This window comes from Aotus nancymaae, unplaced genomic scaffold (genome assembly GCF_030222135.1).
Source record: "Aotus nancymaae isolate 86718 unplaced genomic scaffold, 86718_ANA_hifiasm-v0.15.2.pri h1tg000044l, whole genome shotgun sequence".
NCBI classification, from domain to species: Eukaryota; Metazoa; Chordata; class Mammalia; order Primates; family Aotidae; genus Aotus; species Aotus nancymaae.
Genome location: NW_026988458.1, coordinates 5,212,857 through 5,229,715, shown reverse-complemented (window position 1 = coordinate 5,229,715; position 16,859 = coordinate 5,212,857). Strand labels below are relative to the sequence as shown.

General features: G+C 38.1%; 1 protein-coding gene across 3 annotated transcripts in view; it reads left to right on the top strand.

Annotated features, from left to right (window-relative positions):
• MYO16 (myosin XVI) overlaps positions 1-16,859 on the top strand; it is a 700,871-nt gene that overhangs the window by 474,346 nt on the left and 209,666 nt on the right. For all 3 annotated transcript variants that reach the window (XM_064361880.1, XM_064361879.1, XM_021677383.2), the window contains exon 21: positions 9,463-9,535. In XM_064361880.1, the coding sequence (XP_064217950.1) occupies positions 9,463-9,535 (73 nt within the window). The remainder of the gene's footprint in view (positions 1-9,462; positions 9,536-16,859) is intronic.

The window sequence follows — 16,859 nt, the reverse complement described above, 5'->3', positions numbered from 1 at the left end:
CATCTTCTCTGTGTACCTCAGGTTTGTCAAAAGCCAAAACATAAACTTCAGATACACCTCAGGCTCAGTCTCCTTCAAACCCATCCCTCTGTTGATGTGCTTGGATCCTTCTGTGGCATGAGATCTCTCAAATATCACTGGGCTAACCTGATTCCAAGTCCTGAGTCCTGAGGCTGAACGTTTTCCCACAGTCATCTGCAAACTGACACAGGCAGAAAGGAAAGGAGAAGCCTCTCATGATATAATATGGACATTAATATTTCCTTGAAAAGACAAATAAGCTGCAGAATTCCTGCGTCTTCATACAGGTTTTCATTTTGACTTCACCATTTTACAAAAGATAGCCTAAATACATGATGCAGACTCATTGTTTTAGAACATAGATATAACCACTCTCTTATTGTATGGGATGCAGAATAATGTAGTTGGCCGCTGACTTTGAGATAGCAAGTGTAAATCACACGTAGCTGACTTCACGTGTTATCGTTGTTGGGGTGTTTTAAAGCTTTTACCCAAGCTGTGCGTCTGTAGTTGATGTTCATGGTCAGGAAATCCGTCCCTCCTTGACAACGTACATCAGCAGCGAGCAGCTTCCCTCTAGTTTGTCTCGCTGACTCACATCCAGATCACTGCTCGAACACAAGAAACTATTTATCATTTTCGTTGGAGGGAGTAAAGTCATTATTCTGAAGATATCCCTAAGAAACGGCTCTTCGCCTTGCAGAGCAGTGTGTAGCTGACGAGAGCGTCAGCAGACATAGGGAGGATATAACAACCATAAGGAGAACATTAGTGGGAGAAATACTGAGATCAGTATATTTAACTTCATGAAGATTGTATTTCAGTTCTTCCTGAAGTTCTTGTCCACTCAAACGTCTTGCCTGTGATTGACTTCCCTGCTGATATCTTTATACTAATAATTGATGGTTGAGCCTCTTGTAGTAGCCAGAGTTGACTATAATTTCACTATTCTAACATTATATTTGGCTTGGCAATGCCAAAATAAATATGCATTTAAGTGCTTCTGATTTAACAAATATTTACCTAATAATCTCTATCATGGTGCATAGTTGTGATCCACATGAGCATACATTTTGTTCGTTTGTTTGTTTTTTATTGTTTTATTGAGATATGTATTAGTCTGTTCTCATGCTGCTAATAAAGACCTACCCGAGACTGGGTAATTTATATAGAAAAAGAGATTTAGGCCGGGTGCGGTGGCTCATGCTTGTAATCCCAGCACTTTGGGAGGCCAAGGCGGGTGGATCACGAGGTCAAGAGATCGAGACCATCCTGGTCAACATGGTGAAACCCCATCTCTACTAAAAATACAAAAAATTAGCTGGGCATGGTGGTGCGTGCCTGTAATCCCAGCTACTCAGGAGGCAGAGGCAGGAGAATTGCCTGAACCCAGGAGGCGGAGGTTGCGGTGAGCTGAGATTGCACCATTGCACTCCAGCCTGGGTAACAAGAGCGAAACTCCATCTCAAAAAAAAAAAAAAAAAAAGAAAGAAAAGAAAAGAAAAAGAAAAAGAAAAAGAGGTTTAATGAACTCACAGTTCCACATGGCTGGGGAGGCCTCACGATCACGGCGGAAGGCAAAGGAGAAGCAAAAGCACTTACATGGCAGCAGGTGAGAGAACATGTGCAGAGGAACCGCCCTTTATAACACCGTCCGATCTCCTGAGACTTATTCACTATCATGAGACTGGCATGAGAAACACCTGCCCCCATGATTCAATTACCTACCCCAGCGTCCCTCCCATGACTCGTGGGGATTATGGGAGCTACAATTCAAGATGAGATTTGAGTGGGAACACAGCCAAAGCATATCAAGGTAGAACATAGCTGAAGTGCACACGTTGTGTGTACAGTTCAATGTATTTTTATATATGTAACATGAACATGTAACCTCCATAAAAACTAAGGTGTAGTCCAGGATGGTGACTGATACCTGTAATCCCGACACTTTGGGGGGCCAAGGCAGGCAGATCACGAGGTCAGGAGTTTGATACTCTCCTGGCCAACATAGTGAAACCCCGTCTCTACTAAAAAAAAAACCCATGGCAGTGCATGCCTGTAGTCCCAGCTACTAGGGAGGCTAAGGCAAGACAATTACTTGAACCAGGAGACAGAGGTTGCAGTGAGCTGAAATCACACCGCTGCACTCCAGCCTGGGCCACAGAGCAAGACTCTGTCTCAAAAATAAAAAAAATAATTAGAAGACTAAGATGTAGAATCAACCCAACACTCCAGAGGGCGCCTCCCTGCACTTTTCAAATGTCTGTCTCCTTTTGCTCTATATTTTCCATGTGAGACGCAGATTGAAATTGAGTATGGTGGTAATTCATTCTTATTGTATTCCCGTATAATGTTATTTTGTAAAAACATGTCTGGACATACCTCTACATAGGATTCAGTTATTTATTTTACTATTGATGACACTTGTGTTGTTTCCAGTTTTGACCACTAGAAATAAAGCAGCCCCGGCCGGGTGCGGTGACTCACACAGGTAATCCTAGCACTTTGGGGGGCCAACGCAGGTGAATTTCTTGAGGCCAGGAGTTCAAGAACAGCCTGTCCAACATGGCAAAACCCCAACTTTTCTGAAAATACAAAAAGCCAGGCGTGGTGGCGTGCACCTGCAGTCCCAGCTTCTTGGGAGGCTGAGGCAGGAGATCGCTTGAACCCGGGACGCAGAGGTTGCAGTGAGCCAAGATTGCACCACTACACTCCAGCCTGGGCGACAGAGCAAGACTCCATCAAAAGAAAAGAAAGAAGAAAGGAAGAGAAAAGAAAGAAAGAAAAGAAAAGAAAAAAAAGAAAATTCTTCTCCATGTGCTAGCATGAATGTACATACTTGTTCTCCAGGCTACGAGCCCATGAGTGGAATTTCTGGGTCACTCAGTAGTCATGTGTTCAGCTTTTGTAGATGAAGTCAAAGCATTTTCCAAGTTTCAGCTTCAAGCTACCAGCAGCTATGTATGTGGGTTCCTGATGCTCCACATCCCATAAGTACAGTTTTGTTTCTGGCTCTTTTGTGGATACAAACTATTCTGTGATAACTGTTTATCCACGTTCCTGTCTGTGCTTCATAACCATGCTTTTTAACAATTGCGGAATACTTGTGGACTACTGGCGTCTTATTTACTAAGTCTACCATTATTCTGAAATGAGAGTTGTTTCAGAGCAGACATGTAGAAGCAACATAAATATTATTTATTGTTTCTGAAAAGTAATTAAATTGTGTTGTAGATTGACTTGATTCTTGTTTCTAAAGATGCTTTTTGCAACAAACAGACATATATATCATTATTATAAATGCAGCATAAAATGCATAAGAACACGTATTTATTAAGATACTAAGTATTCAGCAGGGCACGGTGGCTCATGCCTGTAATATCAGCACTTTGGGAGGCTGAGGTAGGCTGATCACTTGAGGTCAGGAGTTTGAGACCAGCCTGACCAACATGGAGAAAGCCGTCTCTACTAAAAATACAAATTTAGCCAGGCCTGATGCACATGCCTGTAATCCCAGATACTCGGGAGGCTGAGGCAGGAGAATCTCTTGAACCTGGGAGGTGGAGGTTGTGGTGAGCTGAGATCATGCCACTGCACTCTGGCCTGGGCAACAAGAGTGGAACTCTGTCTCAAAAAAAAAAAAAAAAAAGATAGTATTCATGCTTTTAAAGTGCGAATGTGGCTTTCACTAATGTGAAGGATAGAAGTGATCCGTTACTATGTATGTTCTACAGTTATTGATGAACTGCTCATTCTCTTATCCCATATGCAGACAGCACCCTTCCTGGTTTCTAAGGAGATCAAAATTAGGCTTGCGTGTGTGACCAGCAGTTGGAAATAGTTGTCTGCAGTGCTTCATAGATCTTACAGGCACAGGTTCTTCAGCTAGATGCCAAGTTCACATCCTTGGCCTATCTACTACTCATCTGTGTTTTGGGGAAGCTTACTTCACCATTCTGTATCTCGGTATTCTGTCCGCAATGGGAGTCATTCTAGTATTTAACTCCTAAGTGATTGTTAGGATTAAATGAGGCCAAGCATTTTAAATGCTCATAATAGTGCTTTGTGCACGGGACTCCAGTGTTCACCTGAAATCCAGATTTTTTCTATGTCTAATCAACTGCAGTCTTCCTTGCAAGGTGTCAGCCGTTCTGTACTTCCTAGTATATATTTGCTGTGGGGAAAGGTGCAGGGAATGACCGCATCTAGGAAGATGTTAGTTTGTACGATACCATAAAGGATAGAGAAGGCCAGACGGCCGCTTTGGTTACTCTCAGCTTCCAGCTCAACTGTCAGAATTGCAAAGGCTTCCCATCATTTCTGGCATGGTTTCAGAAAGTGAGAAGCCTCAGGTACTTTCTTCAAAGAAAAAAAGAGAAAAGTCCCACTTCTTCCCAAGTTTCTCTCATAGACTAAAACAAAACCCTGAGAGATTGAAATAAGCTAAGGTGTAAGCAGGGTTCACCTCCACAGTGAGGCATGGTGCCAGTTAAGGAAAACAAAACATATTGTAAATGAACAAATCAGCATATTGACGGTGCAGTTGGTGAATGCCATAGCATAGCTCGGCGTCCCCAGGGACTTTCCACCACTAGCCTCTATGTACTAGCAGCTGATCCCAAGGGCAGTAAGTCTGGACAAGATTGCTCACGTCTGGAATGTGTTTATATTTCATTCTTACCCCATCTGCAGTCCTACTGATCTAACTCAGTCTAAGGGTTTTGTGCCAAGCAGGGTTAAGCTACTTCCTAAACTGACTACTTGGATAAGTCTCTAGGGAACCTCCTTGCCTGAGGATGATTGAGGACAAAGGCTGACTTGTACACGCCATCAGCTTGTTCTGATTGGATGGAGTCAGTTTGCCCGTGTTCTAAGATAGACATTCTCTTTAATGCAGTCCTTTCTCCACCCTACACCTGTATTCATGAAAGGCAACATGAAAACCAGACTGATGTCTTGGCATTTAATATTTTGTCTGATATAAAGGGTGTTGCATTTTTCTAATATGTCAATGCAAGCTGACAGTTTTGTTAACTATCAGGGAAGCTCTCAGGAGAATTCTAAGGCAGAATTTGAACTGAAACAGATCATCTAATTCATATGTAAACTTTGCCTATAGGGTAGAGTCTTGGCTGGATCACATGACCTCTCTGCTCCGCCTTGTCAGAAATTGAATGTTAAGATAAATGCCTGTGGAATAGGAGTCAGGTATCAATGAAGAGAAGACAGTCACGCGGGCTGCTACATGGTACCGGCGTTTTGCTGGCTCAAAGTTTTTCTTAGTATCCTGCCAAGGTTACTATTGCAGTAACAGACACATATTTCAGTCATAAATGATGAAATAAATTATTTTAAATGAACATGTTATGTCTGTCAGTAATTGTAAAAGTAGTTCTTAAAATGCTTTAAACTTGCATTTTTAATTTTCTCCTGACAACGGAATTTTCTTTTTTTTTAAAAAAAAAATATGTTTGGAGTATCTATGAAATGTGAAAAAAATTATTTAAGAGGAATACCCTTCCAATCAAATATCTGCCACTCTAAATTACTAGTTAATAATTCACTTTCCCCCATATGGAACCCTTCTTTAATGTTTTTTGCTCACCCACACATGCCAGTGGCCAAGTATCTCTTCTCTGTGTGTTGATGCAATTTGCCATCCTTGTGAGGAAGGGAGGTATGTATGAACTGACAGGTGGTTACTGGTTTCTGTTGCTCTTTTCCCTAAATTCTATCAAAACGATATGCCGTGATTATAGGGTCTCTGCTGCCAAGGTCAACTGGAAACCAAAGAGGGTAACTGGACCTGAGAGCCTGACATAGGGACACTGATGTCAGTGGACAGAGAGGCATCCCTGCTTGGGACAGCACCTGGCCTTAGGAGACCCCAGACTCCTGAGTCCTGAAGTCACCCGTGCACCAGCGGCATCTACTGTCACTGGCAGAACCAGACGCTTTTCTCCTACCACGACTGGGCCCTAGTTTCCCCTCTCTGCCCTTAGAGTTATTGGCGTCACCTTTCTCTACAAAATTAGAAAATGCCCAAATATATATTTTTTAAGGTTAAAGATATATATTCTTATAATAGTATAGAACATTTAGGAAATTGAGAAATCACCTCCAGGTCTACCATCTTATTACATGCACTATTAACATAGACTTTATTTTTCCTATGTCTTAGGTTTATTTTTTAATATAGCTCAAATTATACTTTAAGTATACTAAAGGCATAGATTTTGTTTCTGGCTTTTGTTTTGGGATTAACGTTCATGAACATTTCCTCTGTTTTCATGTTACCTTTATATACACATCAATGAAATATTTACTAGTTATAAAAATAAATGTTTCAATATAGAAACCTTAGAAAATGGGGAATAGTTAAAAGAAGTAAGCAAAGCAATTTCTCTGTTTCCTCTTTCAAGGCTCACCCTACTTCTTCTAGGTCTTCTGGATATATAATTGTGGTTATTATTTATACAGAATTTATATATTGCTTTCTTAATTTATCATAAGGTGCATGCTATTTAGTTAATTGTGTTTTTAGTGTGGGGTTTTTTCCTTATCATAGTTGTAGTAATTAAGATAACAATGAACATCCTTTATAAGTCTTTAAAAGCATTTCTGATCATCATCTTGGAATAGGTTCCTATATGTGGAAGTTCTGGTTCAAATGATATGAACCTTGCAAAGCTTTATAACAAAATCGTTTTTGAGGAAGTCTCTACCGATTTAAACTTTCAGAAAAAGTATATAGGAAAATATCTTTCCCATTCTAATTTTTTCATAGTATATGTTTTTTATAATTTTAATAAGATTGATATTTTTAAAAACTGCTTTTTAAAAAAAGAGGCAACTTTTTGGAAACGCTATATAACAACTATTGTTTTAGAACTTTAGATCGTCTCTAATTCTAGCAATGATCTAGGTGGACAAATTTTACTTGATCTCCTATTTGTATACATGACGAAACTCCGGCTCAAAATATTTAAGTAGCTTGTCTAAAGTTAACCAACCAGAAAAGCATGTGAACCTACCCCAAGACTGAACAAATCCGAGGTCTGACATACTTTATCACTAAACTGCTTTAAGAAAAACGATGCAGCTCATCACACAGACAAATACACACGCACAGAACCAAAACAAACAAACAAAAAATCACCCTAAGCCTCAGCATCATTGTTAGCACTGAATGAACATCACTCCAAACATCTATTTGTATCGTAAGGAGAGCAGGATGGAGAGAAGGATGATTGGATGCTGGATGGTGAACGGAAAGCTGGAGAGATACAGCAGTAGATTGAACAAAATCTATTGAAACGAATGACACAATACATCTTTACGTAACACTTACCTCTAATGGAAACCATTTTATTTATATTACTCATCCTGCAAAGTAGTTTAATAGTTGCAAAAGCATTGAATAATTTTAAACATTTGAGTTTTCCCAAAACTGAAATCATAAAGAAAAACTCATATTTGTTTTCTTATACCATTTTAGTGTCTTGTTCTGACATTTAACTACTCCATGTAGAGTTTATTTGGACACACTATGAGTTATAAAGCTCTTTTTATTATTTCTTCTAATAAACTAAGTCAATGAGGAAAATATATTGAATGATTCCTTTTTCTCTCACTGTATTATATTCTTTAACATCTGAAATTTGTATGAAGGCTTTTAAAAAATTCTCTCCCTCCTACTTATGAAGCTTATAGTCTACTTTATATAACAACAAATCTTACAGGCAGGATTTTATAGAATTATGACTACATTTTCAGAGGAAAACCATGGTCATCAAAGCGATGTATTATAAACCCTCATGGATTATAATTATGTACTACATATGAAAAACAAAATACAGTGCAAAGACTGAGGTGTTTGCCAGTTTGGTTCTGCAATTTGGAAAACGCAAGGAAATAGTAATTTAACAACCAACAGACTAATGGATATTGACCCTATAAGAACTATAATAATAACAGAACAGGGTACCCGTTGGCAGAAAATTAAGACAACAGTTGTCCCATTCATACTATACATCAATGATGTAGAAGAGGTGGGATGCGTGCTTTCCTGGAAATTCCAGAATTATCTCTGGGCTTACTTTGCAAGAAGCAAGCTCATACTGACATCCCCATGCTGCCCTTCCCCGCCTTCCACGCAACCCTCTTTACCTGATCACTGTTGCTAGAGCGGCTGCCACTGACTCAGGCCCCTCTTACATCTTTCCTTGCTCACCAAGTGCACTCAGACATCTGAGATTTTTATCATCTATGACTGTAGTAAATTCTGTTTCCAAGAGTGACAGTTCACTTTGAATAACAAGGTTGATTTCTTTATGCTCCAAAAGTTCTACTTTTTTCATTCTTTTGTAAGAGTTACTTCTGGAAGAGTTTTTTTTTTTTTTTTTTTGAGATGGAGTTTTGCTCTTGTTACCCAGGCTGGAGTGCAATGGCACGATCTCGGCTCACCGCAACCTCTGCCTCCTGGGTTCAGGCAATTCTCCTGCCTCAGCCTCCTGAGTAGCTGGGATTACAGGCACACGCCACCATGCCCAGCTAATTTTTTGTATGTTTAGTAGAGACAGGGTTTCACCATGTTGACCAGGATGGTCTCGATCTCTTGACCTCATGATCCACCAGACTCGGCCTCCCAAAGTGCTGGGATTACAGGCGTGAGCCACCGTGCCCGGCCTGGAAGAATTTTTAAAGTGAGTAAATCTGATCCATCAAAAAACATGTGTGTGATTTTATTGTGTTTTACCTTACGTTATACTTGGGTGTGATGAAAAAATTCTGACTTACTGCTTGCATAGCCTGAGAAGACACAGGTACAGCCAGTGAGGACCACTTGACGTGTAGGCTCGGTTCCTTAAGGGAAAAGAAGTCCAACCTAAAGTGACATCCACAAGGACTGTTTCAGAGAAGTAGATATTAAACCCACATAGGGTTACATTTTTAATTTAGAAATCAGTGTGGTTTTGGGGTGTTTGGCCTCAAATTCGTGTGTTCTTTTAATTTTTAAAAGCTCAGGGGTGCATATACAGATTTGTTACACAGGTAAACTTGTGTCATGGGATTTTGTTATAGAGATTATTAAAAGAAACTATCAACAGAGTAAACAACCTACCGAATGGGAGAAAATGTTTGCAAACTATGCATCGGACAAAGGTCTAATATTCAGCATCTATTAGAAACTTAAACAGATTTACAAGATGATGTGTTTTATAAATGTGCATGTGTTTGAATCAAAGCATTAAAATAACAGTTTTGCGGGGGCCTAACTTTCAGGTTTTTTAAAATGAGACTCTAATTATTTACATATTTTTAGTCCAAATTGGCAGCCATGTGCTAAGTGGCTGGATTCTTCTGACCTGAAGAATGAGCAGAGGGCCATGAAGGGGTTTTAAGGATGCCCATTTATCCTGGTGTATTGTTTCGTTTCAGCATGCAGACATTGGATATTGGAATATTGGACATTTTTGGTTTTGAGGAGTTTCAAAAGAATGAATTTGAACAAGTAAGTAATCTTCCTTTTAAAATTGTGTGATTTGGATGGCTTTTTAAAAACTAAAGCTTTCATATGTTTGTTGGCCTCTTGTATGTCTTCTTTTGTAAAGTATCTGTTCATATCCTTCGCCCATTTTTGAATGGGCTTGTTTGTTTTTTTCTTGTAAATCTTTTTTAGCTCGTTGTAAATCCATCTCTATAAAAAAATTTAAAAAATAAAAACCTAGCCAGGTGTGGTGGCACACGCCTGTAGTCCCAGGTACTTGGAAGGTTAAGGCTGGGGAATCACCTGAGCCCTGGAATTCAAGACTGCAGTGAGCTGTGATCATGCCACTGTTCTCCAGCCCAGGTGACAACACAAGACCCTGTCTCTAAAACACACACACACACACACACACACACACACACACTCTCACACACATACATACATAGATGCAATATATCTATTAGTAATTTGTTAAAAGAGATTATGGTACATTCCCCGCATATGGAATAAAGTGCAACTATTACAAGTTAAAAAAAAAAAAAAAAACTAAAGCTTTCTTTAATTCTGTAAAGACAGTATAACTACTTACAAATATGGAATTAAAATAAGTATTCTCATGTTTTGAAATTAGTATATCTGGTTTATTATATATTAACCATTTTATGTGGCATTGTTAACAACTGGAGTAGTCACACATTGAAAACAGAATCACCTGTTTTAAAAGGCAATGCAAAATGCAGAACTGAGTTGTGCTAATGGAAATGCTATTTCAACTAGGTCAGAGAGAAAGGAGACATGAATATTTGAAATAAGGCAAAGACTTTCAAAAACCTTGGCCAAATATCAGAATGAAAATGCTCTATTATGCTACATGCTGTTATTTGTAGATTAATCTCCATGTGACAATCATACATAGGACTATTGGAAACTCATAAAAATACATTAGAGAGGCATGGGTTGTTTCTAATCCATCTACAATTTAGGGCATTTTAAAAGTATTAAATTGTTTTGGCATCTTAATAGCACTGCATGAATAGTTTTATCAAATATACCCCAAAACTAAGTGTTAAGACAGCAGAAATACAGCTCTCCTTATCAAAGAGAGGGGGGGAAAAAACCCAACCTGTAGGAAGGCAAACATGAAAAGAGAAAAAACCAAGCTACGCTGTAGTACAGGAAGAATTACGACTCCATAGCATTCGGGAGCAATTTTTCATCATTATGTAATTTGTTTAGCTTTGTTTACTTAAGGCGGGTAGTGTGGTAGGATAAACAATTAAATAGAATGTGTTTGAGACACAAATCTGTGACTTTTACTAGCATAGATTTCTTGGCCAAGGTGAAGACCCTATAGTGAACCTTGGTTTTCTTATTTGTGAAATCAGATTAATAGACTTACAGAATTGTGAGATTAAACACGATTAAACAGAGGTTCTCATGTCAGTTACTCTTGTACATGATTAAGAAATGATGAATAGCTACCCATTACTGTTGCAAATGGAAACGCTTCAGAAACTTTTAAAAGTTGGCCAATTTTATTCTTAGAAAAAGCTCTGCATCATCTGGTGTTTAGACCTTAATTATGCTGACTCACCTAGTCCAGGGTGAGTCAGCATGAACCATGTTCTTTAAAAAACTTCACGAAACGTCTAGTTTAAACTAAAACTATGGAGGCCATAGATTTTTTCTCCTTTCATAGTTTTCTGTGGATTAATAGAAAATACTTCATGTTTTTATTTTTATTGCTTGCTGTAAGAAAAATAGTGATGAACATAAGGAAGAAAGCAGTTAAGTGTGACCAGCAGTATATCCAACAGTACATGTGGGTCTGCAGGGGACTTCTGAAGGTGCGTCTCTCAGCTCAGGGGTTTGAAGCTGTCTGACATCAGTAGAGATTCCTTGTTATTATCTTAGAAAACAGGCAAGCTTTCATGTCTGCAATGAGATTCACTGGTTTATCCATCTCCTGGTAAGTGATGTGTGGAAATTTCAAATGGAATGATGTCCTCTAAAGTCTACTGGGGACTTGCCTCACACGCTGCAACTCCACATCCAGATGTAATTATCAATAGAGTGTGCTAATGACAAATACATGCAAAATGTTTAAGTTGTTTTCTTACTGAAACATGTTTATTTTACTACAATTATGTAATCTCTTATTAATCCTTCTTTTGCTAAATATTTTATGATTTATTTAGGAATATATTTACAGGCTGAGATTTCCGTAAAATAGGAAGGCATTTTTTTAAAATCTAAAGAGTAGGTCTCTATTAAATGTAAATGCCAAAAGCTAGCTTTAGGCATTTATAGGTGAAAAATCTCAGGAACAATTCTGGGACTTAAATTATGAAAAAAAAAAATTTAAATATATATATCATTTTTAACAGGTTTGCTTTGCTATTGTGTACAAAAGCAAATAGGTGTCATTTATAAGAATAAAATTATTTTTCTTGTGATGAGTACAAATCTCATATTTTGATGCATGCAAATCTGCATGTAGTTTTGTAAAAGCCATTGGTTTGAGCGATACGTTTTAGATTTCTGTGTTGCTAACAGAAGCTGGACCTTCTCACATTTTATTCCACTATAAACTTTCAACAAAATGCTTAACAAATCAATGCTGTGTTCAGAATCAAACCTAGAAGAATATTAGTGCTTTTATTAAGTATGTACTTTATTCTGCTTTGAGCTTATTGACCCATCCATCAGCTCTTCACCAGAATGTCAACTCCTGCAGAGTTGAAATTGTGTCTGTGCTTTGTTTATAATAGAAGTTCAACGAGCATGTTTTCAATTGAAGTTTAAAGAAGAATAAACTCATAAGAAAAAAGTCTTCACAGTGGATTTCATAGTGGTTCTTCTTGTTCAGGGATAAATGTGTGTATTTCTTGACAATTGTTCCTTCACAGGAAGCTTGACAATTGTTCAGAGTAGGGACACATTTGAGAAGATATTAAGAAACACTCTAAAACTTCAGCATCTCCAACCTCAGTCTTCTCCAGTAGCTCTAAAAGACTAAATGGATTTTCATCTAAAAGATGAGATGCTTCAGCTAATAGGAAATTCAAATCCCATTTTCTTTGACTTTGTCTTAGTTCAGGCAGCTATAACAAAATACCGTAGAGGAGGTAATTGATGAACAGCAGAAATTTATTGCTTATAGTTCTGGAGGCCAGGAAATCCAAGATCAAGACGCCAGCAGACTTGGTGTCTGGTGAGGGCTCTCTGCTTCATAGATGCTACCTTCTTACTACATCCACTCATGATGGAAGATCAAGGCAGCTCTCTGGGGCTTCTTTTATTAAGGGCACTAACCTCACTCAGGATGGTGGCGCCATCATGACCTAATCACCTCCCAAAGGCCCCACCTTCTAATCCCTTACTTTGGCAAATTATGGAGGAACACATTCAGACCATAGCAGAATTAGTGGCTCATTTCTATTCAAAATTATTTTTATTATCAAAAATAATAAAAACAACACTAGCATAAAAAATAGAGTTGACATTATCTCAGCAGTAGTTTGGTACTTCCGGTGGTACTTTTCAGTGTGTGGAAAACTACAGAACAACCCACTAACTTCTTCAACATAAAAAATGCAGAGAAAAATTGTGAAAGGAGGGAACCTGTGGATTACAAGCTATTTAAAGACATGCACAGCAGGTGACTGTGTGCACATTCTTGGGCCCCAATGTGCTAAATTATGTATAAAAATTATAATTAAAGTAATGTGAAATCTGGACAGCTGATGACATTTTAAAAAATTACTATTGCTTGTATTATGTGTGATAGATACTAAACGATGTGTTTCTCTAAGTCCTTGTATTCTCAGAGAATCATACTAAAATATTTACTGATTTAAGGAAATACTGCCTGCAGATTGTTTCAAATGAGTCCACCTTTGAGGGCAATAGGGAAATGGAAAAAGCAGAATTGGCCTAAGTTGGTACTTATTAATGATTCTTGAAGTTAGTTGGCGGTAGATGGAGGTCATCACATTATTTCCTTCATGACTGGCTATGTTTAAAATTGTCCATCATATGCCATTTAAAATCCATGAGAAAAATTTGAGATTATTCAAATATTACTGTAATAAATGACATAATTTTTCTCTCTAAACATGTTACTACAAAGCTCTGTATGCTGCAGATCTTCATTAATGAGCAAAGTCATGGAAACAAATCATTTCACCTACGAATAATTTCCCTAAATTCATTCTCCCACTAGACACATATGTGCAAAGGCATGCAGGGAATCTTCTAAAGCCACAGTGTCTAGTAAAATAACGTAATAACAGTATGCTGGAATGACAGGCACAGTGGCTCATTCCTGTAATCCCAACACTTTGGGAGGCCAAGGCAGATGGATCACGTGAGGCCTGGATTTCGAGACCAGCCTGGTTAACATGGCGAAACCCTGTCTCTACTAAAAATATAAATATTAGCCGTATATGGTGGCACATGCCTGTTATCCCAACTACTCTGGAGGCTAAGACATGAATATTGTTTGAACCTGGGAGGTTGAGGCTACCATGAGCTGAGATTGTGCCATTGCACCCCCATCTAGGTGACAGAACAAGACCCTATCTCAAAAAAAAAAAAATGATGGAAAAATTTAGAGAATTTGGAGACAGAACACATTTGTTCAAAACAAAATCTCCCTTTGTAGAAGATAGAATTGAGATATATAGGCCAGGCACAGTGGCTCATGCCTGTAATCCTAGCACTTTGGCAGGCCGAGGTGGGTGGATCATGAGTTCAGGAGTTTGAGACCAACCTGGCCCATGGTAAAACCCCATCTCTACTAAAAATACAAAAATTAGCTGGGCGTGGTGGCGGGTGCCAGTAATCCAGCTACTCCAGAGGCTGAGGCAGGAGAATTGCTTCACTTGAAACTGAAAGGCAGAGGTTACAGTGAGCCGAGATTGTGCCACCATACTCCAGCCTGAGCAACAAGAGCGAAACTCAGTTTCAGAAAAAAAAAAAAAAAAAAAAGAATTGTGATACATAATTTATCTTCAAGCCAGGCTTTATCTAAATTGATTTCATTAGATTTGTCAAGAATTCAAATCATTTTCCTGCTTACTGACTGTTTTCTAAAAACTGAGATTTACTGGAAAGTTCAGATGGCCAGTAACTCAGTGGGGCTTGGGGTATGTGCTCAAAGTTTGGAAAAATTGAGATACTTTGACTTTTAAAGTTTTATAAAATTATATTATAATTTGACAATGTCAACCCTAAGAAATATTTTACCGCCCTTCATTGTGAAATCATGATGCTAGAGATGACAGAGAAATGGAATAGTAAGTTAACTTCTCTTAATTGGACTCTTCCCACTTGCTCTTCACATGGATTATCACATTTCACAGATGAGAAGATTGAGACTGCTACAGCCTGAGCTTTGCACGTGTGTGCTAGCAGGACCTAGTAGGATATATTTTTCTGGCTTAGTTGCATCAGAAATCTAGGATTCATTCATTCAATGAACATTTACTGTATATGCCTGAAGTTCCAGCCCCTGTATTAGGCACTAAAGTTTATACAGACATTATGGTATGGTAGGCACGGTACAAATGTTAAAAGGCCAAATTCCTTTTTTAAAATTGGATTTTCTCTGGCCAGATAATATGTTCCCACTTCTGCACCAAATCTCTTTTCCAGTCCTACACATTTTTTTAGTGTTCCAGCTTTTATGATTATATAATGAATTACCTGAAAACTTAATGGCACACATAAACATTTATTATGCTTACCTATTCTTTGGGTCAAGTATTTGAACAGGGCAGAGGGGCACAGACTGTCTCTGGTCCATCATGTGTGAGGCCTTAGCTGGATGACTGGAGTGTTGGAGGCAAATGCCATCTGAAGCCTCCTTCAATCACAAATCTAGAGGGTAACACTGGCTGTTGGCTGGGGGGCCTCAGTCCCTCCTTGCATGAGTCTCTCCATGTTAGTCTCTTCCTGTGGCTTCTCTGTACTTTCTCGTAATTTGATGGCTGGTTTTTCTAGAGTGGCTTCCCGAAAGGAGAAACATATATGGAAACTGGATGCTTGTTTGATGACCTAGTTCCAGAGGCCACATAGTATTACTTCCTCTATAGGTTGGCACAATCAGGAGCATGCCCAGGTTCAGGGAGGAGGGTAAACTGAGTCTAGCTCTGCATGATAAAGGACAAATTTTGATTGGATGTCATGGAAAAAGAACTGGGGGTGCTCAAATGGAAAAAGGTTGCTATAGTAGTCTAAGTGTGGGACAGGAGCCGTGTAATTTTACTCACACTGTATCTTCTGATAGCTATTAGGTATCAATATTGATCTGTCCACTGATCAGTTGATGTACAAATATGATAAAATGTTATTTTCAGTTGTTTCACACATAGATTTCAAAATAATACATGTGTTAAATATCTACCTCTATCTTAAAGCATCTTCTACTCTGTGTATCTCCTTTTCACAATGGTATTGAACTTTCCAAAATCATTTCAGGGACTTACCAGCTGTTAATCTGATATTTTTAAAATTTGAATGAGGAAATGCATTTATTTTCACTACTTATCAGAGCTCTAGCATAATGCTATTCAGGTTTCTACAGAAAAACAAATAGAGATAGATCATTAAATAACGAGATGCTAGTATAATATACCTCTTACAGATTCTATGTTTATAGATAGAGTGATTATTGGTCTTCTTTATATAACAGTCTTCAAAAACTTGTTTTGGGGAAATAAACAAAATGGGTGGTAGTAACATAATTAAGAATTTTGAGCATATAAACTATACATTTAATTAATTTTTCCCTCAAAATCTCTGTAAGTTAAGTAATATTACCTCTGAGCTCAAATAATTTAAGTGGCTCATAGAAGTTCACACAAAACCAGGGTCTGAATTCAGATTTAATAATTAGAGCTATTTGCAGTTCCAAAGGTTCTTGGAAAGCTAAATGTAAATTTTATTAGTATATATTTTCTAAACTTCACTTGATGTCCCATTTGTTTGTTTTTCTCTTAGGACTCAGTATGAATTATTCTATTATGTGCAGAAACAATAAATTCTTCATAAATTTTATGTGCCATTTTTTTCCATAGTGGAATTTATCACCAAATCCATTTAATATAAATAAATAAATTACATAATGCCGGTGTATCTTTTTCACTGTAGAGTACCAGGATGATTAAAAGGAAATGTTACAAAGCTTAATAAGGAGAATTAATGCATTTGAAAACATCTATCAGATCACTTTAGAGAAGAGTGAATTGAGTTATCTTAATGACCAGGAAAAGGCTTAAATTTATAACTGTGGCTGTCCACCCATAACACTTCCATCCCAGATGCACAAGCTAGGAAAATGCTT